We start from the raw sequence: 21,188 nt of genomic DNA, 5'->3' as shown, positions 1-21,188 counted from the left end.
AACGTTTTATGGTCTTCAGAGGCACAGTGGCTGGATGGCAGGGAGACCTAGGCATTGCGCCCCCAGGTCAGACCCCCTCGCACACACCTAAGCCATGAGTTGCACGTCTCGCATTGCATTCTCAGTTCCACGGGGTTTAAAGTGTGATTCGGCAGCCAGACAGCTACTCAACTCTGTTCTGCAAACATCCGTTGCTGTGTTCAAGTTATTTTGAAAACTTCTAGCTTCTTTTAGTGTATACCTGATCGTGTTTTTTTGTTTGTTTGTTTTTTGATTTTTGTTTTTGTTTTTTTTCTGAAATAGCTAACTTCGGGAACTGGGTTAATATTTTAAACTCTTGTGCTTGGCTGTTTTGTCACCGTGTGTCTTCTAAACTGAGGCGTTATGTTCGCTTCTTGCCCACAGACATCAGTGCTGCCCTGTCTCTCTCTGGGCCCTGCTGGGACTTCAGTTCCTGTGCCCTCTTCCAGATACGGAGAGCCTCTAGCTTCTAGGTGGGGCAGGGTCTGGCTGTGTCCCCCGCAGCGCAGGGTTGGGGGGCTGGCCCCGCTAGTGGACCATGGGAAGCAGGAGGGAATTGGGCATGGTGTGGGTTTCTACTTCTCCCGAGGACATGGTCAGAGGGATGTGCGCAGGACACTAGACTTGCAGGACGGCAGCCGTGGGTGGCGATGGTTGGGACGTCTGTAACACTCAGGCCAGGCATCCTGTCCCAGGGGGCCAGCTCACTCCTGGGTCCCAAGGCGGGCACTGGAATGAGGTGCCTGCCCAGCGTGTCAGGGGAAAGCCTTATCTGACTGTTACTTAGGAGGTTCCGTCTCGCCTGGGCGCTGGTGCTCTGTCTCCTGGTTCTCCCATTGCTGCCCTTCTTAGAGTTTCCTTTAACAGCACAGTTGTCTCCTCAGTGCAAAACTGCTCTTCCCTAAACTGGAGATCCCATCAGAGGCTCACTTTGTGACTCCAGTCAAAAGAAACCATGTGTTGGCAAAGATGCGCCCCTGCTTTGTTTCGGGCTTGGTCGTTGTTAGCCCATGAGAGTTGGCTACAGCACAGATGCGTGCCAGGGAAGCCTGCGGTGGGAGTGTTGGGGGGGGGGGTCTTTCCGTGGGGGGGGGGTGCACATACTAAACACACATATACGTGCCCAGAAAGTGAAGATAGAACTGGAAACAGATCACAGGATGGAAACATCAGTGAGCTGCTTGCAGTGACCAAAAGTCTGTGTTTTTCTCGTTTTTAGTAACACATGACTGATTTTAAAGGGCTTTTTTTAAAGGTTATTATTAATAAATGGATTTGTGGCTCATGTTTGAAAGTTCTAGCCCTTTGTATGTGGCGGTTTCCCAAAGTAAGCCACATAAAAATACTGTTGTGACACAAAATAAGGATTTCTGAGTATAGCTGTAGGAGAATTTTCATCAACGTAGTTTTTTAAAACGTTTGTATAAATTTTTTTGCCCCAGAATGCAACTTGTGTGTGCACATGTACGGGAAAACGTACACGGATTTAACTCCTTCAGACAGTTTAAGATTATGCAGATCTGGGTTTTAGTCTCATTTGGAGAGAAGATGTTACTTATAATCATTTGCTCACTTTTATACTTTCTCCCTCTAGACAAGCAGATGCCCAGTGTCCAGAGGTTGGTTCGGCAGCACAGCAGGACCCTCCGGAGCCGTCCCAGGAGGCCCGCTGCCGAGCGGGGACCCTACCTCGAGATTACAGATACCCAGAAGAAACACTCGGCCCAGGACCACACGTGCCGGACACCCCTTCCGCCCTGCACACTTGGGGGCAGGACCCAAGGCCCGTGAACACCGCAGCGCTCCCCAAGAAGCCAGCCCCACAGAGGCCGCCACCACCCAAACGTGAACCCAGGCAACTCAAGGGCCTGGCCGGTGGCCTGCCTGGGGCCGCTCACCTAGGTGCCCCCAGCCGGCCCCTTGCCCCGCCATCCCCGGAGGCCCTGGAGGCGTGTGTGGACCGTCTGTCCCTGTCCCACAGCCCGTGTCCCTTGGTGGAGAAGCTGAGCAGTGTGCAGCCGGAAGACGGTGTGAGGGCGGCCAGCGAGCACGGCGGGCGGCATGTAGACGAGCACGCAGCCTGTCCGAAGCGTGAGGCCCCGCTCCCTTCCAGGTTCCGGCCCCTGCCGACGTCCGCCATGGAGACTTCTCGCTCCCCTTCTCCTCAGTTCGCGCCCCAGAAGCTGACCGACAAACCGCCCCTGCTGATCCAGGACGAGAATTGCGCAAGGTACTGTTCTGGGACGGTGGGCCTGTGCTCTTCCCTTTCCTGGGCTCCCGCTGGAGGCTGCCGGCGCATCTCCCCTGGGTGCTGATGCCGGGGGCCCTGCTTTGGCTCCGCATGTGGGATTTTCAGTTGCTCCTGGGGACTGACACCATGGGGAGAATGCACAGCTGCAGTGGTCAGTTGAATCTTGAACTTGGTGGGGGGACTGTCCTGTTCCGCAGGAGCGAGGGGTATGTGGCGGAGGTGGGGGACCGTCCCCTGCCCCTTTCACCCAAGGTGGGTGTGGATGTGTGCCTTTCGCACGGGCAGCTGCGCATCAGGCCTTTGTTTTCCCTAAGCACCTGTTTGTAATCAGAATCCGGTTTAAACTAAGCAGGAGACCTTCAGGAGAAATTGGTGTATTTCATAATGTCCAGTGTTTCCACGCTGTTTTTCCTTTTTCTTTTAAGATTTTCTTTATTTGGAGAGAGCAGGCACAGGGTAGGGAGGGGCAAAGAGAGAGGCAGGGAGAGAGAGGCCAGAGCAGAGTCTGTGCTGATTATGGAGCCCGATGTGGGGCTTGATCCCAGGACCCTGACATACTGACCTGAGCCACAGCCTCAGAGTCGGCCACTTAACTGACTGTACCCCGGAGGCGCCCCTCCACATTGATTTTTCCTGTATCTTACGTGAAGAGCCCACCTGCTGTACACCTGTCGTGACAGCAGAGGAAGTGTTTGTCACGGTGCACGGAGCTGCGGTGAGAATTTCAGGCGTGGAGTTGTCCACCGTGCTCACTGAGACGTCAGCGGATGTCAGGCCGGGGACATGTGGACAAGTCCAGAGCATGGGCTGTTTCCTTTCTCTCTGAGGGCCTGTGAAAAGCCGAGAACTGGCCGAAGTGGAGAATTTTCCTCTTCTCTAGAGCAGTGGCCCTCAATCTGGGGGAGGGCCAGTTTGTCCCCAGGGCACATCGAGCTGTGTCGGGAGATGTTTTGGGTGTCCCTGCTGAAGAGGGAGGGTTGCTCCTGGCATCTCATGAGCAGATGTGAGGGGTGCTTCTCCACATCCCCAGGTCCGCCCCACAGCCAGGAGTGCTCACGGTGTCCCCAACCGTCTCGCACTGTCGCCAGCAGTCACCTGTGGTGGTGCGCACGTCCGTTAGTGAGAAATAAAATAAATTCCACATGTCACTTGGAGCCCTGTACGGCTGGTGGCACAGAATGCATCCGTTTCCACCGTTCCCAGAAAGGTCTGGGGGATCTTCCTGCTCTGAAGTCTCAAGCTCACTCTGTCTTTCTTTCTTTTTCTTTCTTCCCTTTTTTCTGTAACTTCAAAACCTCTCTGCAGAGAGCACATTCCCGGTATCATCCTGTGTCTCCGAGTGTGGCAGTGTTCCCACAGCTGCATTTTGGGGCCATCGCTGTGCTGTGTGTCCTTTACAAGGTGGATATCACGGAAGTAGCCTTGCAGCGGCAGGTGACACTGTGTGTTGTGAAAGGAAGGAAAGGCAGTGCGGTGCTCTGCGGTGGGGCCAGTGTGTGCTGCTGCTGCTGCTGCTGCTGCAAGCCAGCCGGCCTCGGCCCCCATCGGCCCCCCTCCCTGCAGGGCTAGTGGGAGCAGCACAGGCTCCTCCCACAGACACAGCCACAGCTCCACAGTGCTCCTGACCTGTGTTCGCTCTGGAAGGAGGCAGTAGCTTTCATTTTTTTCTTCCCTGAAGCAGGTGTTGATTTTGCTCCTTGCATTTTCCCTGTGAGCTTAAGAAGAATTTCAATAAGCAGTGACGGTATTATTGAAGATCCTGGTCAAGGGGAAAAGGGGTCTTTGGGGACCCACATTACTGAGTTTTCCATCTACTGTCTCATTGGGGCCAGAAAAGGTTGTCTTGGGCCCACGTCTCTTGTTGTACCAGTGCTCATAGAGAGCTGAACTCTGGTCGCTGTCAGGACCCATACACCCAAATAGGTCCTCTCTGTCTCGGGAAGTGCAATGAGGCAGGGGTGCCCATGCGGTCTCTGGAAGTTGCTATCGAGGGAGTCGCTTGAAGGATCCTGAATTATGTTCCCCACAGTGTGTGTTGTGGGTCAGTCCTGGTATGAACATGTGCAGTCCCAGGGACCAAGGAGACAAAGGAGAAGCCAGAGCCCAGGGTCGGCGTCCACAGTCCGCTACTGGCGGCGGGTCCGCAAGGAAAGTGTGCCGCAGCGGGGCTGGCCACGCTGCCTGTTGCCGGAGCTCGGCCCAGGGCTGCTGTCCTTATCCGGCCCTCTGCAGACTCGGGGTTCCAGAGCTTGAGCCGCTCCCCTCCGCTCCCTCCGTGTCCGGTGTCTCCCTTCTTCCAGTATTCCCCGGTCCCGCGTGTGCGTGTGCCGGCTGCCCGCCGGGGCGCTCGCACCCATGCGCCTGCTCAGCAGGTGGCCGTGGCCGGTGCGGGGCTGCAGCCGAGGGCATTGTGCAGCGTCACTGCCCCGGGGGTTTCAGAACAGGCGCTCGTGCTCCCCCCGAAAACGCATCAACTCCTGTCCTCAAGCTAGGTAGCTTACTTTCAACTCTTTAAAAGTTCTTGGTAGGTTTTTTGTTTTTAACTACAAAGTGGAGATGCCGGCCAGCAGCCTCTTGGGTCGTGGCCAGTAACAGACACATGGTCCCTCCTAGAAGCGTTCTCAGGGGAGTTTCTGGAGTTGTTTCGATTTGGGCACGTACAACCGTGGAGTGCCGGGAGGCCTCCTTCGTGACCACGTGCACAGCATTAGTGCACCCTGAGCCTCTGGGTGAGGGTCTCCCGAGTAGGTCCTGTAGCTCATCCCAGCCAGAGCGGCGTGCAGCTGACGGGCTCCCATGGGCAGCGGACGTGAGCAGAGCTGCGTGGGGCGCTTGCTGTGGGGCCGGGCTCCCGTGGGCAGCCGGCGCTTTGAAAGGGGCCCCGGGACATAGAGCTGGAGAGTGGCTCAACATACCCCACCTTCTCTGTCTCTCTGCTCTTGCCTTTTGATTGGGAATTGATGAGATCTGTTTGCATTAAGGTCTCATCTGCTGTGTGTTATCCTGACTTTGGAGTAAGAGTTCATCAGGCTTGTTACATGTGGAGGTCTGGACAGTTTTCATGAGGAGAGACCACGTATGGCTAGAAAACACCAGGAAGAGATGCTTTGCTGGGAAGTAATAGGTCAATGTGCGAAGGACATGTTCTCATTGTGTTCTTTTTTACTGTCTTCCTGCCCTGGAAATCCAGTTTCTCTACAAGTCGGGGAAGATATTAATAGAGGCCAACTTAGCAGTCAGTAGGAAGGCAGCGCCTGGCTGGTTAAGTCGGGAGAGCATGGGACTCTTGATCTCTCCGGGTCATGAGTTCAAGCCCCACCTGGGGTGTAGCGCTGACTTTTAAAAAAAAAATTTTTTTCAGGAATAGGTGGGTCTAGGTTTCTAAGTATGGAATTAAAGGAATGAAGAGGGGAAGTGGGGTTCTTGTCTCTCTGTCTTTGCCTGGATAAGATGCCAGAAGCTTCCTTCTGCAGTTCAGCACATTTAAACAGTATTTTCCACAGAGCCAGTGTCTTTTTTTTTTTTTTAATATTTTTATTTATTTATTAGACAGACCGAGATCACAAGTAGGCAGAGAGGCAGGCAGAGAGAGAGAGAGGAGGAAGCAGGCTCTCCGTGGAGCAGACAGCCCGATGCGGGGCTCGATCCCAGGACCCTGGGATCATGACCTGAGCCGAAGGCAGAGGCTTTAACCCACTGAGCCACTCAGGCGCCCGAGCCAGTGTCTTTTAAAATTTATTCGCAGAGAGGGCATTGGGGGCGACTGTACATGAATACCTAGGTAAAACATCTAAGAATTTCTACTTAGAGGAGAAAAGAGAATACAAAATTATTTTAGCCCATACACTGTAGTAAACAGGGAAAAAAATACTATGTTCCCAGCCACCAGTCAGAAGGTGAAAAAAAGGACTGACTTTAGAGCACTGGAATGATCCTTGTGCTACACAAAATTCAGTCCATCAGGGTCATATTGTAGATGTGATCTTGGCCCGCTAAGTTAGAAACAACTGTGGAACTTAGGTTTTGTGATTTTGACTTGGGTTTTCCTTCCATTGTGGGCACCAGCAGATGGCTCTCTTTCTCCAATATGTCCTTTAAAAACAGTTGAAACAGGTTTGTCCCTGTGGCCCTGGTCCACAGGGTCCCTGGGTGTGGTCCAGTGAGGTGTAGCTGAGGGCACCATGTGGCATTCGGGGAGCCCGGCATGAAGGCCCGTCGCACTGACCCATTCTGTGTTCTCTCCCTTCGGCGTGGGGGCCCCCATAGCTCCTTTTGCTGCAAAACCTTCTTTATTAATCTTTTTCTTTTTTCCTTTTTTTTTTTAAGATTTTTATTTATTTATTTGACAGACAGAGATCACAAGGAAGCAGAGAGGCAGGGAGAGAGAGAAAGTAGAGGAAACACTCTCCCCACTGACAGAGAGCCTGATGTGGGGCTCAATCCCAGGACCTTGAGATCATGACCTGAGCTGAAGGCAGAGGCTTTAACCCACTGAGCCACCCAGGAGCCCCATTTTTTTTTTTTTAAGAGAGAATGTACAGGCAGAGGAGAAGAAAGGGAGAGAGAAAATGTTAAGCAGGCTCCACACCCAGTGCAGAACTCAGTGCAGGGCTCGGTCTCGCAACCCTGATGTCCTGCCCTGAGCCGAATCAAGAGACGCTTGACCAACTGAGCCACCCAGGTGCCCCCGCCTTTTTTTTTTTTTTAATTTTTAATTTTTTTTGCCCCCCCCCTTCTTTTTTTAAAGTAAGCTGTACATCCAATAGGGAGCCCAGTGTGGGACTTGAACTCACAACCCTGAGATCAAGACCTACGTGGAGACCAAGGGTCAGATGCTCAACTGAGTCCCCCAGGCACCACCTCATGCCCTTTTTTTTTTCTGAAGGAAAAGTGTGTCCTCAGTTAAGTCACTTAAAATAATGCCATGTGCCCTGTGTTTGCCAGAAGCTCGTGTGTCTGTTTGAGAAGCCGCATGAGGGGTGGCTTGCAGCGCTGAGCAGTGGGAGGCCGGTGGTGGGCGGCAGCGCAAGCGCACGGCCCGGGGGGAGGCTCACGCTAGGGCCGGCGGCGGTGGGCGCTCAGTGTCCGCTCCACACGTAGCCTCCCCGTCAGGAAGTCTGCACGGGGCTAGTGGATGGCGATGACCAGCCGCGAAGAGAGGTCCGCCACCTGCCTCAGTGAGTCCGCCCTGACTTCAGTGTCGGGAGGTGTGTGCGTGATTGGAAAGTGGAAGGTGCCCAGACACTTGGGGTCAGGAAACGGGACCTCCGCAGCCTCCACTCCCAGTCCTGGGTCGGGGGATCCCAGAGGCTCCCGTCCCCGCAGTGGCCGCACGTCCCCCAGCCGTCCGGGCAGGCGAGGGGCCCACCGGTGTCGGCCCTGCGTAGCCGTCTGTGCGGGGGCTCACCCAGTGTCGTCAGCTCGCGGCTCTTCTCTTTTCCAGGATCGAGCGGGTGGCGGACGGCAGCGGCACGGTGAAGAGGGTGCCCGTCAAGATCGTGCACTCGGAGAGCCGGCCCGAGAAGGAGAGCCGCCAGGGCCTGGCCCGCGCCGCCGAACTGCCCGTGCTGCCCAGCGGGCTGGAGAAGGACCAGATCAAGACGCTCTGCACGTCCGAGCAGTCCTACTCGCGCTTCTGCCTCTACAGCCGGGAGGACGCTGAGCCCGAGCCCCCGCGCCCCAGCGCCCCCACGCCTGGCGCCAAGGACAGCGGGGCCTCCCCCTCCGGCCTCAGCTACGTGAGAGCCAAAGAGAGGACGGCCGAGGACCTGAAGTCGGAGGAGCTGGCCCGGGAGATCGTGGGGAAGGACCGGTCCCTGGCCGAGATCCTGGACCCCGGTGTGAAGATGAGGACCACCATGGACCTCATGGAGGGCATCTTCCCCAAAGACGAGCACCTGCTGGAGGAAGCCCAGCAGCGCCGCAAGCTGCTGCCCAAAGTCCCGTCTCCGAGAGGCGCCGACGAGAAGTGAGTGCGGAAGCGGAGGGCTGCAGCAGGCCTCTTACCTCCCAGCTTCCGCCGTCTCCGCAGCTCCAGGCTGCAGGGGGCCGGGGCTGTCCCGTGCATCTGTTCTCGTGGTAGCCTTCCAGGGACCCATTTTCAGAAGCACTGCCCCATGCTGCAGCCCACGTTGGCTGTTGGGTGACCCTTCCCGAAGAGCCCCAGAGGCCCGTCCCTGAGGATGGCAGCTGGGGGCCGGCGAAGCTGTGACACTACCACAGCTCCCGTGCATTCCTGGCTTCAGGCCTGCAGGCTTCGGGGTGACGTCCACAGGCTCCTCTCTGTGAGGACAGCGCCTCTGAGCTGGGACGCTGTCTTCCTCCAGGGGACAGTTAGCCATGTCCACAACGTGTTTACTTGTCACACCTGGGAGGTCCTGCCGGCACCCTGTGGGTGGAGACCAGGGAGGCTGTCCCCACCCTGCCCTGCCCAGGGCTCCCCCGTAGCAGAGAAGGCTCCACATGTCCGTCCTGAAGGCTCCGGATGGCCACGGTGACAGAGGAGGCTTGGTGCTCCTGGTTACGGAGCGCGACGAGCGGGTGCGTTGCCTTGGCATTGGGACACTGTCCTTTGCAGCTGGCCTCATTTGCTGGCCGTCTGCATGGGCGTGTGCCGTCGCACCTGTCCTGCTGGTGTCCGCTGTCTCCGGCAGCACCCTGCACGGACAGTAGCTGGGCGCTCCAGGGAAACGCAGGACAGAGGACAGAGCAGATTAGGAGGGCCCGAGCCGGGGGCTGGGACATGGCGGCACACAGAGAGGCGCAGGTTGCACTGGGGACCTCGGGGCCCTGCTTACAGTTAGCTGCACGCACGTGCTCCCTGTAGAGCTCAGGCCCCCGGCCAGAACTCTCCCGCTGCTCCCTTCTCTCCTGCGTGGAGATTTTTAGACATCCCTGCTTATTGGAATTTTCCCCTTTTTAAAAAAACAGCATTGTATAGGCTTGGAGCAGCCCTCTGGCGACATACTGTTTAGTTCTAATGTTGTTGCCTACTGCCGGCCCCCTTCAGCGGTCTCGTGCCGCTGGCCGTGGTCCTTGTGTTGGCAGCACCGTTTGCTTGTCACAGAGCAGACCGTGGGCTGGCGGGGGGCGTCTGGCGTGGAGTCACAGCCAACTGAAGTTCTGACCTTGTTCCCCAGGAGAGAGGAGCCGGGTGTGCCCGCGGCCATGTCCCTAGCCACCAACTCCACCTACTACAGCACGTCGGCCCCCAAGGCAGAGCTGCTGATTAAGATGAAGGACCTACAGGAGCAGCAGCAGGAGCCGGAAGACGACTCAGGGAGTGACGTGGACCACGATCTGGCCGTGAAGAAGGTAGGAGAGCCCATCGTCAGTGACCGCGTGGCATGGGCCCTGCGCCACGTGTGCACGGCTGTGTGTGGTCCGTTTCTGTGCGGGATGGTGACATCTGGGGCAATAGTATGAAGCCCTTCCTGGCTAAGTTAGTCTTGTCTAAAATTCCTCACAGTTTCTTTACCATTTTTTTAAAAGATTTTATTTATTTATTTAGAGCAGGAGAGAGAAGAGGGGTAGTGGGGGAAGCAGACTCCCCAGTACGCAGGGAGCTGGATGCAGGATTTGGTCCTGGGACTCTGGGATCATGACCTGAGCCAAAGGCAGATGTGTAACTCGCTGAGCCGCTCAGGAGCCCCCTTCACCATCTTACATAGTAAGATGCAAAGTCATATTAAGTGGGTACCACTCTCAGTGAAAGTTCAGTGGATGCGTCTCTTCTCTCCCATTTGAAATCTAAGGACTTGGAGCTCCTGGGGAGCTCATTCAGTTCAGCATCTGCATGTGGCTCAGGTCATGATCCCAGGGTTCTGAGATCGAGTCCCGCATCAGGCACGATAGTCAGTGGGAGGTCTGCCTCTCCCTCTGCTGCTCTCCCTCCTTGTGCATTCTGTCTCTTTCTCAAATAAATAAAATCTTTTAAAAATAATAAGTAAAAATAGTATCTAGGGACCTCACTCTGTGAGCTGCAGTAAGTCACACGTACTGTTGGAATATCAAATTCTAGAGCCTTCACCAGCAGATCATAATCCCAGCAGTAGGTGTCAAGTGCTTTGTCAAGCCAAAAAGCACTGCTTGTTAACTCAGAGAACCCCTCCGGCACTTGGGGATACAACCATAGACGAAACAGAACGGAGTCCCGCCTTGCCAGAGGGGGAGCTTACGATCAGCACAAAAACCTGAGTGCGGTCCGGGCTCAGCACACTCTCGGCTGCGGACCACACACGGCCCACCTCCTGCTTCGATAAGACCCGTTTCACAGAAACATGGCCACACGGATCTGTCGGGCTCTGCGCTCCGCTGGCCTCCACACCACCCGGAGCCGCAGACGTGAGTGGTTGCCCCGACCGCGCGGCCTGTAGGGTCAGAGGTCTTCGCTGTTGGGCCTGTTAGGGAAGGACTCTGGCGGGTCGTCACGTAGTACATTGGACAGTGAGAGAGTTCAGCAGGCTGGAGGGACGGAGCCAACAAAGGAATGCGGTTCCACAGGGGGCCCGAGGAGGTGAGGACTGGACAGTGACCCGGTGGTGTGTGAGGGAAAGCCGTGTGGACGTCTGTGTGCCCGGGGGGGGGGGGGGGGCGAGGGCCCTGCCAGTGCTGAGTCCTAAGCAGGAGCCTCACGACATGTTGGAGAAGCAGCAGGGGCCGGCGGCGGGCACTGTGTGGACGGGGAATGGAGGATTGGAGATGACGTGGACGTGAGGTTGGGGACGAGTGAGTGCCCATGAGGTCATGCTAGGGACAGAATTACTGCCGTCAGGGTCAGTGTCAGCACCACTGTATTAGCCTTCAATCTTGGTGATGTGTTGGCATGCCAGACCGGTGCCATCCAGGGGACGACCTGGGTTTTTGTTAGGAAGGCCTCCGCATTAAGGGGGGGGGGGTGCCAAAGGTCTGCCTCGGAGGAGACCATATGCTGTTTATTCCAGGGGCTGGGGCCTGTGTCAGTCATTGTAGGAAAAGAAAAGGAGGGGACCAGCATTCTGTGAATGTTTTCTCTATGCTTCCTGTTTTAGAAAAGAGCTTTCATTAAAAAAATTCCCACCCCCCTTTTTTTTTTTTAACAAAAGTCTTTGCAAAAGGTTTTGCTGGAAGTCTGCTTGTATCATTAGTGGTTTAAAAATACCACTGGTCGATATAATAGATATATCGATATATCTATATTGATATAATAGATATATAATTTCAGATATAATAGAAAAAATATCACGGTCCGCGCACAAAAGAGAATTACTTTCAGTTTGAGAAACGGTCGCTTTTTGGTTCATCAAGTTGAGGGAAATGAAAAATAAGCATTTTGGTCCTGTGCCTTTTAGAGGCCCTGTATCAGGCTTAGGGTTGCATTTTCTGTTGTTGTTTTTAAATAAAGAATCAAAAATGTTTTTCCTGCTCCTAAAACTAGAGAAAAATATACACTCTGCCCAATTCTGATTCAGTCCTGGTGCTGGAGGTGGAGGACAGTGTGGTCCACGACATGCCCTGGGGTGCTGCACGGCACGTTGTGTCCTACTCCCCTCGTCGCTGTGGCGCTTTCTCGTTTTGCTCTTGGGAGGTGCGAGGCACTAGGGCACCCCCTTCCCACAGGTGGCTGCTTCGGGATTGAGGTACATCCCTGTGGGGCTCCTGGGTGACTCAGTCAGTTGAGCATCTGCCTTTGGCTCAGGTCATGATCCCAGGGTCCTGAGATCGAGCCCCGCATCAGGCTCCCTCCTAGCAGAGAGCCTGCTTCTCCCTCTGCCCCTCTGTCCTACTCATGCTTTCACTGGCTGTCTCTCTCAAAAGAAGAAATAAAAAATAATTTTAAAAAAGAGAGAGGAATCCCTGTGAACTTGCCTCCTGACGGCCTGCCCCGCCCCACGCAGCCCCCCCACCCTGCCGGGACTGAACTCTGAGGCGGGTCAATCTGTTGGGTTTGGTGTGCACCTGCCAGGTGGTTCCACCCTGAACGACCGGTACTAGAAATCACAGTTCTGTGCAGCGTTGCGGCTCAGGAATCCTGCTTTTCGTCTTGAGCCAAGAAGGCCAGCTGCTGCCTTATCTTTGCAGCTCCTTGCAGCATCCGCACATACACTGTGTCCCCTGGTTTGGCGGCGCAGTTCTGCCCACGGGAGGGGAGGAGGAGAGTGCTGTGCGCGCGTGCCTGATGGGCCACGACGGTAGAACAGCAGGACTCCGAGTCCCCCGTGTGCCACACATCGCCGCAGGGACCTTGGCTGCCAGGATCACAGCATCACTGTGTGCTCCCAGAACCGAGTGCCAGAGCAGGGGACCCCACGTTTTAGGGGAAGACTAGGACACAAGCAGGAGAGAGTGGAAGGCCCCACGCAGGCAGGCAGGGGAGAACTCCGGTGTCCGGCTGGAAGCATTATTCCATCGAGGCTAATAAATACATGTTTGTCCCTGGGGCGGCTGAGGCTGACTGCTCCGAGGGTGCCCTGGTTGACTCGCGGGGTTCTTCAGAACCACACAAACCCACGGGTCAACGTCGAGACTCTCTGAGGGCTTTTCGCTGAACGCAAGAGGTGGGTGCAATGCCCAGAGAGAAAAGGCCTCATTTTTCCACGGAGTGGGACCAAGTTAGGTGTCTGGGGCCATCCGAATAGAGGTAAGAGGCAGCGTTGCCCCTGCTGTGAGCCCCGGGGACTGGACTGGCCTTCGCCGTGTCGCTCTCCCAGGCTCCCTGAGTGCCGCGGGCTGCGGAACATGAGCCGAGGGGCTGGTGTGAGGCTCGGCTGGTGCGGCCGGTGAGGCCCACTGCACCCGGGCTGGTGCTGAGTGAGTGGTTCCTTTGCTGCCTGCGCCAGGCCTCGTCCAAGGTCTTTGAAAGTCGGTGTCTGTGCTTTTAGTGGCCCTTTAAGGAGGAAGGGGAGGGTGTTTCTAATAAAACCTTATGCAAGACATATGAAGGAATCAAAGGAATTTGGGCTCCTTCCAGAATGCCCAGTTTCACGTTAGCTCAGCTGGTACTGCAGGTTTGAAGGCACGTTCTTGTGCGTCGGCATGCGGTCTGCGGTATGATAATTGCTGAAAAATAGTGACAGTGGAGGACCACCGGTCGCAGCAGCCGGGCCTCCTCATACACGCACGGCCCTCTGCATTTCCCGAGGTGTTCATTCCGGTTCGCACTGGCTTCAGGCAAGAATTTGGAAAGTTTTCCTTCCCCATAATCCCCATAATTTATTCTGTGCTTTTCCCTCAAGTCATGGATATCTGCCAAAAAGCCATCTTAGCTGTGGGATTCCAGGTCCACGTAAAGCACGTCCCCAGATAGCGAGGTGCGCGGAGACGCAAGCCTGGGGCCCGCTCAGATGCCCACACTCGGAGCATTGACCATGTGTAGACACGTATGCTTTTAACTGCCCAAGGGACGAAAATGCCTTAGCATCGTGGACAGCTCTGACGAAAGGCTGTGGCTTTCGCATCCGGGCGCTTATTTTTATCCATGTGTGTGGACTTTTCCCACCGGCACAGTCATCGGGACCGGCGCTTTGGGCCTGCCTGTCGTGTGTTCAGTCGGGTGGCTTCTCACCGCGCACCCCGGGTGTCGCTGACACCTGCTGAGTGTGGGCCACCCCAGGGGGCTGCCGACGGCCGCGTCATGCGCAGGGAATTCACTCGGCCTTCAGTCGGCCCTCCTGGCCAGGGTGCCTGTTCCTTTGGAGCCGTGGACGTGGGGCTGCAGAGACTTCTCTCCCGCATTCTGCAGGCTCCTTCGGGGGTCACAGTTGGTAAAAGGCCCCAGGACGAGGGGCAGCAGCTCAGGTGACTTCCACACGTGTGCTTTGTACACATAGTGTCGCTTTTGACAGCAGAGTGAGCTAAAAATCCTAAGTGGACTTGACTGTTCAGATGATACTGTCTTCACTTGGGTTCATGCCCTTGACCGCTGCGTTGGTTCTCAGACTCTATCGGGGTCAGCCGGCGTCATGCTGGCGGCACAGTGGCTCTCAGAACTCACCAGGTTCGGCTCTTGGTGGACCTGGTGGCAGAGAGATGCCCGTGATCATCACAAAGTGGTTTTTCCCAGTCAGGGCTCCTGAAGAGCCATCCCTGGGATTCTCCCCAGGTGGGGCAGGAGGCGGATCACGTTTGCCGCTCACGGCGGACCATGGGGTGCATCACCTTGGGAGGGCGTAGATAAAAACACGTAGATGTTTTTATGTTTGTCGTTTACAAAATAATCATGTAAAGGGAGGTGGGAGAGCAGCATGGGGGGTTGGTGTTGAAGGGTCTGAGCTTCAGTTGGGCCACACGAGAAAGTTGTGGTGGCGATGGCCGCCCAAGCACATGGACGTACTTCGGGCCACAGAGCGGCACGCTTCAAAATGGGTAAAACAGGGCGCCTGGGTGGCTCAGTGGGTTAGGCCGCTGCCTTCGGCTCGGGTCATGATCTTAGGGTCCTGGGATCGAGTCCCACGTCAGGCTCTGTGCTCAGCAGGGAGCCTGCTTCCATCTCTCTCTCTCTCTCTGCCTGCCTCTCCATCTACTTGTGATCTCTCTCTATCAAATAAATAAATAAAATCTTAAAAAAAAAAACCTGTTACAAAATGGGTAAAACAGCCAATTGCGTTATGTGGATTTCACCATATGAAAAAAAATGAGTAATTTGCACTTTGGTCATATTCAACTCAGGTGTCTCTCAAGGACTTTGCATTTTACTGACAGCCATTTATTTGTTTTAACTTTAAATTGCTCATTCCGTGTAGAACATATTTTTTTTTTAAAGAATCTTATTCTTTTTTTTCTAAGATTTTTTATTTATTTCACAGACAGTGAGATCACAAGTAGGCAGAGAGGCAGGCAGAGAGAGAGGAGGAAGCAGGCTCCCTGCTGGGCAGAGAGCCCGATGCGGGGCTCAATCCCAGGACCCTGAGATCATGACCTGAGCCGAAGGCAGAGGCTTTAACCCACTGAGCCACCCAGGTGCCCCTAGAGCATACTTTTTAATCATGCAGCTTAGTTCTGGGTGTGAGACTCGGTAGCTTCTGCACATGCAAGTCTTTAAATTGGAAAATTCCGGGGACGCCTGAGTGGGTCTGTCAGTGAAGCATCTGCCTTCAGCTCAGATCATGATCCCAGGGTCCTGGGATTGAGCCCTGCATCACGCTCCCTGCTCCGTGGGGAATCTGCTTCTCTCCCTCTCTTTCTCTCACATAAAGAAAAGAAGTCTTTAAAAATAAATAAATGAATTGGAAAGTTCCAAAGTATGAAGCACAGAGTGTCACGTGGGCCCCGAGAGTGCTGGCAGAGGTAAAGGGTGAAACGAGGGAACCTTGAGGAGCCCCGGGGGGCCGCCTGCCGTGTGTCTCCGAGGACACCCAGAGGATGAGAGCAGGTAGTTCGTTTCAGTTCTCAGTGAACTGCCAGGAATGTCACCAGGAGCTGTCACTCGTCTCCTGGCCTCATAAATCCTCTCTCGTTTGATGCAAAATGAACTCTTACTGAGTTCGGCTGAATTCCACTCAGGCCGCTTAGGTGAGACCACGGACTGCCACCGTGGCTGGAGGGGCTGGGCCAGGACCACCCTGGTGAGCGCTCGCACGCCACCCCTGTCCCCACAGCAGGAGCTCATCGAGAGCATCAGCCGCAAGCTGCAGGTGCTGCGGGAGGCCCGGGAGAGCCTGCTGGAGGACATCCAGGCCAACAGTGCACTTGGGGACGAGGTGGAAGCCATTGCCAAAGACGTCTGCAAACCCAACGAGTTTGACAAGTTCCGGATGTTCATCGGGGACCTGGACAAAGTGGTGAACCTCCTGCTGTCGCTGTCCGGCCGCCTGGCCCGCGTGGAAAATGCCCTCAATAATTTGGACGACAGCACTTCTCCTGGTGACAGGGTAGGTGCAGCGTGTCTGAGCTGGACATTGGGGGGCCCGTGGGCAGGTCGTGTGTGGGGTGCCAGGAGTTCCCGCCGGGAAGCCTCACGCAGTTCCTAGGCAGCGCGCCCGGGGCTCTCCATCTCCTTCCGTAGAAATGCCACGGACAGGTGCTGCCAGGGCGCACGGGGCCTTGAGCACCGCTGTCGCTGGGCGGCAGGGCTGCCGTGCTGTTGGGGAAGAACTGTGGCAACTGTGGCTTCTTTGTGGCGCCTTTCCATTCGCTTCCAGGGATCTTTCCTGATCACGGTCTTTCCCTTGGACATTATCTTTTCCACTTGACCACGCGGAAGTGGAGCTCAGCAGCTCTGACAAGTTACAAGCACTCGGTGGTCATGGAATTCGCTGTCGTTGCTGCTTTTAACGGGAGTGAACACGGCAGTCTGGAAAGAGCCAGCGGCCTTGCCTGCCTTTCCTCCCTTTCTCGAGGTGTGCAGCTTGGAGCATGTCTGTTAGTGGGTTTCTGTGTGTTTCTGACATGCAAGACACAGGAAGTCATGTCTGCTTTGCTGCCTTTCCTTCCTGGGTCAAATACCAGTAAAACATTGAGTTTGATTTTTTGGTAGGTCCTCAGATGGTCATCTTGAATATTGATAAGATGCCTTAACTTCTCTGAAAGAGAGGCAGAAGAGGCAGCCCTCTCCCTTACTCCCCGTGAGAGGGTGTCGGCCACGTAAATCTTCCTGAGTGTGGCTTTCAGACTTGTAGCTCTGGGCCTCGCTGAGTGCTTAGTAACCACCATTTGAACGTGCTATAGGAGCATTTAAACAACTGAGACCCTTGGGTGGTGTTCAGATTCCGTGTTTCTGTCTTGCCCATCTTCTCCAGGTCTATCTAGAAACAGGAAAATAACATAAATAGGAAACAGATTTATTTGTATGTAATTGCAATGTTCTCAGGTATTGATTTGAGGGAAAAGGTAATGTGGTCTTTGCAGCTCAGCCCATTTTAATCCATCTTTCCCTCTCTGTGTGTGCAACAGAGACTTCATATAGAATTCAGGGATGATAGAGGTGCCTCGGGGTTTCAGTGGGTTAAGCCTCTGCCTTCGGCTCAGGTCATGATCCCGGGGTCCTGGGATCGAGCCCGGAGTCGGGCTCCCTGCTCAGTGGTGATTCTGCTTCCCCCTCTGCCTCTGCCTCTGCTTGTGCTGTCTCAAATGAATAAAAAAAAGTCTTCTTTAGAAAAGTTGAGTAGGGCACCTGGGTGGCTCAGTGGGTTAAAGCCTCTGCCTTCGGCTCAGGTCATGATCCCAGGGTCCTGGGATTGAGGCCCGCATCGGGCTCTCTGCTTGGCTGGGAGCCTGCTTCCTCCTCTCTCTCTGCCTGCTTCTCTACCTACTTGTGACCTCCGTCTATCAAATAAATAAATAAAATTTTAAAAAGTTGAGCAGATGCTAGAAAGAGTCATAGCACTAAGGACCATGGCCATGGTCCTCCCGGATACCGGGCTCTGTAGGGAGCGTGCGTCAGCAGCCCTCACTGCGTCGCGGGGGTCTTCTGAACGCGGGGTCTCATTGGCCCGGCCAGGTGCGGTGCAGTGCTCCAGTGCCCAGCAACACCGCCAGCGGAGGAGAGTCTGTCAGGCAGCCACAGCTTGGGGAAGCCAAGGTTTTCAGACACGGGTATGGTCACCATTTAGAAGACATGGAGGGAGGTTTTACAAGTCTCCCTCCATCTTTGCAGTTAGAAATTGAATACGTGGGTCGATGCAAACACGTCGGGTCCTCCCCCAAAATCTCTGCAGCTTCCTGTCACCGGTCAGCCCAGATGGCATTAACAGCCCAAGCGGACTTCTAGAACCGGTTGACATCTGTTTCCTTTGCATTGGGACTGATTGCTTTGCCTCCCCTCCTTCCGTGAAAACTCCCCGAACATTAGTTTGACGTGGAGATGGAGGTGTCCCACAGGAGTGGGCGGGAGGCCCTGCACGGAGTGGGGTCCGGGCTGCGTCCCAGTGTTGTCCCTGTGCCTGGGCATTTTGCAAAGCGCTGCCATGTCCCAGACGCTCGTGCGCAGCTGTCGGGAACGGTCCGTGGCCAAGACGCAAAGTGGCGGAATACCGTAGGGGCTGTCCTGGTGGCCACGTGATAGTCACACCGGGGAGTTGAATCCCCGCCTCCCTCGTTGGCCTTCAGAGACACTGCGGAATGTGCTCGGCGCTTCCCTTCTTAGTTTTCATTAATCTCGAAGGGGGTCGGGTTGGTTCGTGTGTGTTTCATAAGCAGAGAGTGACTGTGAGGGCCATGTTTTGGGAACGGGGTTGTCTGTGCCCCCCAGGGAGTGTCCCCTGTCGCCCTGTCTCTTCTGCCTGCCCTCACTCCCTCACCGCATCCTTCGGCAAGTTTGCACAGAGGCTCCTCCTGCCAGAAGCGGGCAGGCTCCTGCTCTGGGAGTTCTTAAGAATCTCTTCCTTTCGCCGACTTCCCCATAGTCTTGTCACAGAGAGGCCTGCGGCCCACCTGGCATCCCTAAGTCCGTCACAGCTCTCGAGCTTCTCGGAATTCTGTAGTTGTCGGTGTCTGGACCGCTCTTCTCGGCCCGGCTGTTTCTCTGAGCCATTCAAGGCCACGGCCCGTGGGAAGAAGTGGAAGCGAGACAGGCCTGGGGGTGCTTACAGGCGGGCGGGGCCTGGGGCCCGCCGTGGCCTCCCAGCGCGTTGGCCCCCGTCCCGCGGATCCCAGTCTCCAGCCCCCAGCCTGTGTGTCCCAGCCCCTGTGTGATCTGCGGTCGCTGTCTTGGCTGTCCCAGCCCCCGACTCGCCGGCACCGTCGGGCTGTCGGCCGGAGCCCTGCTCTCGCCCCGCTCCTCAGCGGGCTTGTTTCTCTCTCTCCGCAGCAGTCACTGCTCGAGAAGCAGCGGGTGCTCATCCAGCAGCACGAGGACGCCAAGGAGCTGAAGGAGAACCTGGACCGCCGGGAGCGCGTCGTGCTCGACATCCTGGCCGGCTACCTGAGCGAGGAGAGCCTGGCCGACTACGAGCACTTCGTGAAGATGAAGTCGGCTCTCATCATCGAGCAGCGCGAGCTGGAGGACAAGATACGCCTGGGCGAGGAGCAGCTGCAGGGCCTGTGCGACAGCCTCCAGCCCGAAAGAGCCAAATGAGGGGAGCCCCCCCGGCGGAGGACGGAAGCTGGCGCCGGGCGCCCCGTGCCCGAGGAGGCGCGTAGGAACCCCAGCCTGGCTCTGTCTCCTGGAGCGCAAATCCTCCGGTAGCAAAACGGCTGTTAGGAAAGCAATAACTCTGTGTGTGTTCGCGATGGTCTATTTAATATTTTGGTTCCCCTTTTGAGAGCGCCACAGAATGTCTCCCCGTTAGCCATCTTTCCTTTGCAAGTCACGGTCGTGGCGGAGGGCGACTTGGTGCAGTCCGGAGTGTGGGCTCCCGCTGTGTGGTGCATGCAAGGGGTTGTTTCCACAGGTGGGTCTGCCCTTCCTCTCACCTTCCCGTCCTGAAGCAGCCGCTCGGGAAGCCAGCCGAGCGAGCCCGTGAGGTGCATGAGAGGGGAGACCCTGGCGCACGTCTTGTCCTGTGATTCATCCAAAGCATGGGCTGCCACGTGTCCTTCCCGTTGGTCTGGTGGTGTGGACCATTCATTGTCCTCCTTCCTTGTCCCCCAGCAAAAACTGTGATGATCTGTGATGGTCATACATTCACATTTTGGAAAGGTGAATCATTTCCAAGTGGTTAAAAACCAACCGTGGAACAAGTCACCGACGTGTTGGGTTCACTCATTCTGAAATCGCCACTTCGAGAAATAACGTGCATGCTGTAAAACACAGGCACAGAGCAGATAGTTTCAGTCCTGGTATCCCGGTTCAAGGGGTGTTTCCTTGCAAAGAGAAATTACTCAGTTCATAGTATGTCCCGTAGTGTGATGTGCTTGCTAGAAGTCTGTTTCCTGAGACCGGGAGATTATTTCTAAAGTTCCTTTGTCCCCAGAATGCTTACTTTGTGTGCACTGGGTCATTGACTATAATTGGCTTCTTGTCCCCTTTTGCCTCTTTAAATCCACGACCATCCCGTGTGAGGGTTCCGTTCCATTTACGTGTAAGAACCTTTTCTCGAGGGCCTTTCAGAGGCCGTATGGACTCTACAAGCCCTAAACCTGACCTTTGGCCACAGATTCTATAGGTTCTGTGCCCTTTTCATTAGTTGAAATGACAAGATCCTAACGAGAGTCTGTTCACTCAAAAAACACTGTCGTGCTGTCCGTTTCCGGTGGAGAAGTCACAGACTAGGAGAAAAGATTTGCCGGTCACGTCTGTGACAAGGGATCTGGACCTGGACCTGGACCGTGCAGAGAACTTTCAGAGCTCCACAGCAAGAGAGCACACAGCCCCAGTAGCACGTGGGCAAGAGACTTAACTTGGCGCTCCACCGAACAGGGCACAGGTATGCGTGGCAAACCGGCACATGGGGCGACGTCCGCCCGCCGACAGCTTGGTTGTCACCGGTGTTTTATCCGCGTCGCTGCCGACCCAGTGTGCTGCTTCCCAGACGCTCCTCTGATTCGGTGCCTGGTAAATGGCAGGGGAAGCTCACGATGACTTCATGTTGGGGGCATATCCACATCCTTGTCTGATAAAGGGATCATCTGGATCCTCGCTTCCCCGTATTGCCGTGAAAGATTTCCGACAGGTGGGGGGGCGTCCCTTTGTCAGCAGAGTGTTCCCTTCCCGAAACACACGTGCACACGAGTGTCTTAACTGACCGATGTCTGTACTTCCTGCGCCGGGGGGTGAGCCACGGCACGGACGTGTGCGCCCCCGCACGGAGGGGCCAGACCAGCAGGCTTCAGTCACGCGGGCAGTAAACACTCTTCCTGGCTACCCCACCATGCCAGAGAGACAATTGCCTCTTCACAAGTGGTCATTCCTGTCGAATTAAGCTATGTCTGACGTGAAGAATGCCCATTCTGCCAATGAAGTGTCCTCCTGGCCTCCTGGTGTAGTCCCTGCTGTGAAAACTGGTCCCTTCAGAAAAGGTGAGGCCGGCTGTCCCCGGGCCTCCGTCACTCTCCCCCACGG

At 55.5% G+C, this 21,188-nt stretch overlaps 1 protein-coding gene across 2 annotated transcripts in view; it reads left to right on the top strand.

Moving 5' to 3' along the window:
* Nucleotides 1–20,900, top strand: part of SHROOM2 (shroom family member 2) — a 133,390-nt gene extending 112,490 nt beyond the window's left edge. The window contains exons 6-10 of one of the 2 annotated variants that reach the window (XM_082717127.1): nt 1,616–2,251; nt 7,716–8,240; nt 9,412–9,586; nt 15,850–16,119; nt 18,996–20,900. In XM_082717127.1, the coding sequence (XP_082573253.1) occupies nt 1,616–2,251; nt 7,716–8,240; nt 9,412–9,586; nt 15,850–16,119; nt 18,996–19,262 (1,873 nt within the window). In that variant the 3' untranslated portion in view covers nt 19,263–20,900. Of the gene's footprint in view, nt 1–1,615; nt 2,252–7,715; nt 8,241–9,411; nt 9,587–15,846; nt 16,120–18,995 lie in introns of both variants that reach the window. The other variant, XM_082717126.1, reaches the window with a different exon arrangement.
* The last annotated feature ends 288 nt before the right edge of the window (nt 20,901–21,188 follow it).

This window comes from Mustela nivalis (assembly GCF_964662115.1).
Source record: "Mustela nivalis genome assembly, chromosome: X".
In the NCBI taxonomy this organism is placed as follows: Eukaryota; Metazoa; Chordata; class Mammalia; order Carnivora; family Mustelidae; genus Mustela; species Mustela nivalis.
This window is presented reverse-complemented; position numbering and strand designations above follow the sequence as displayed.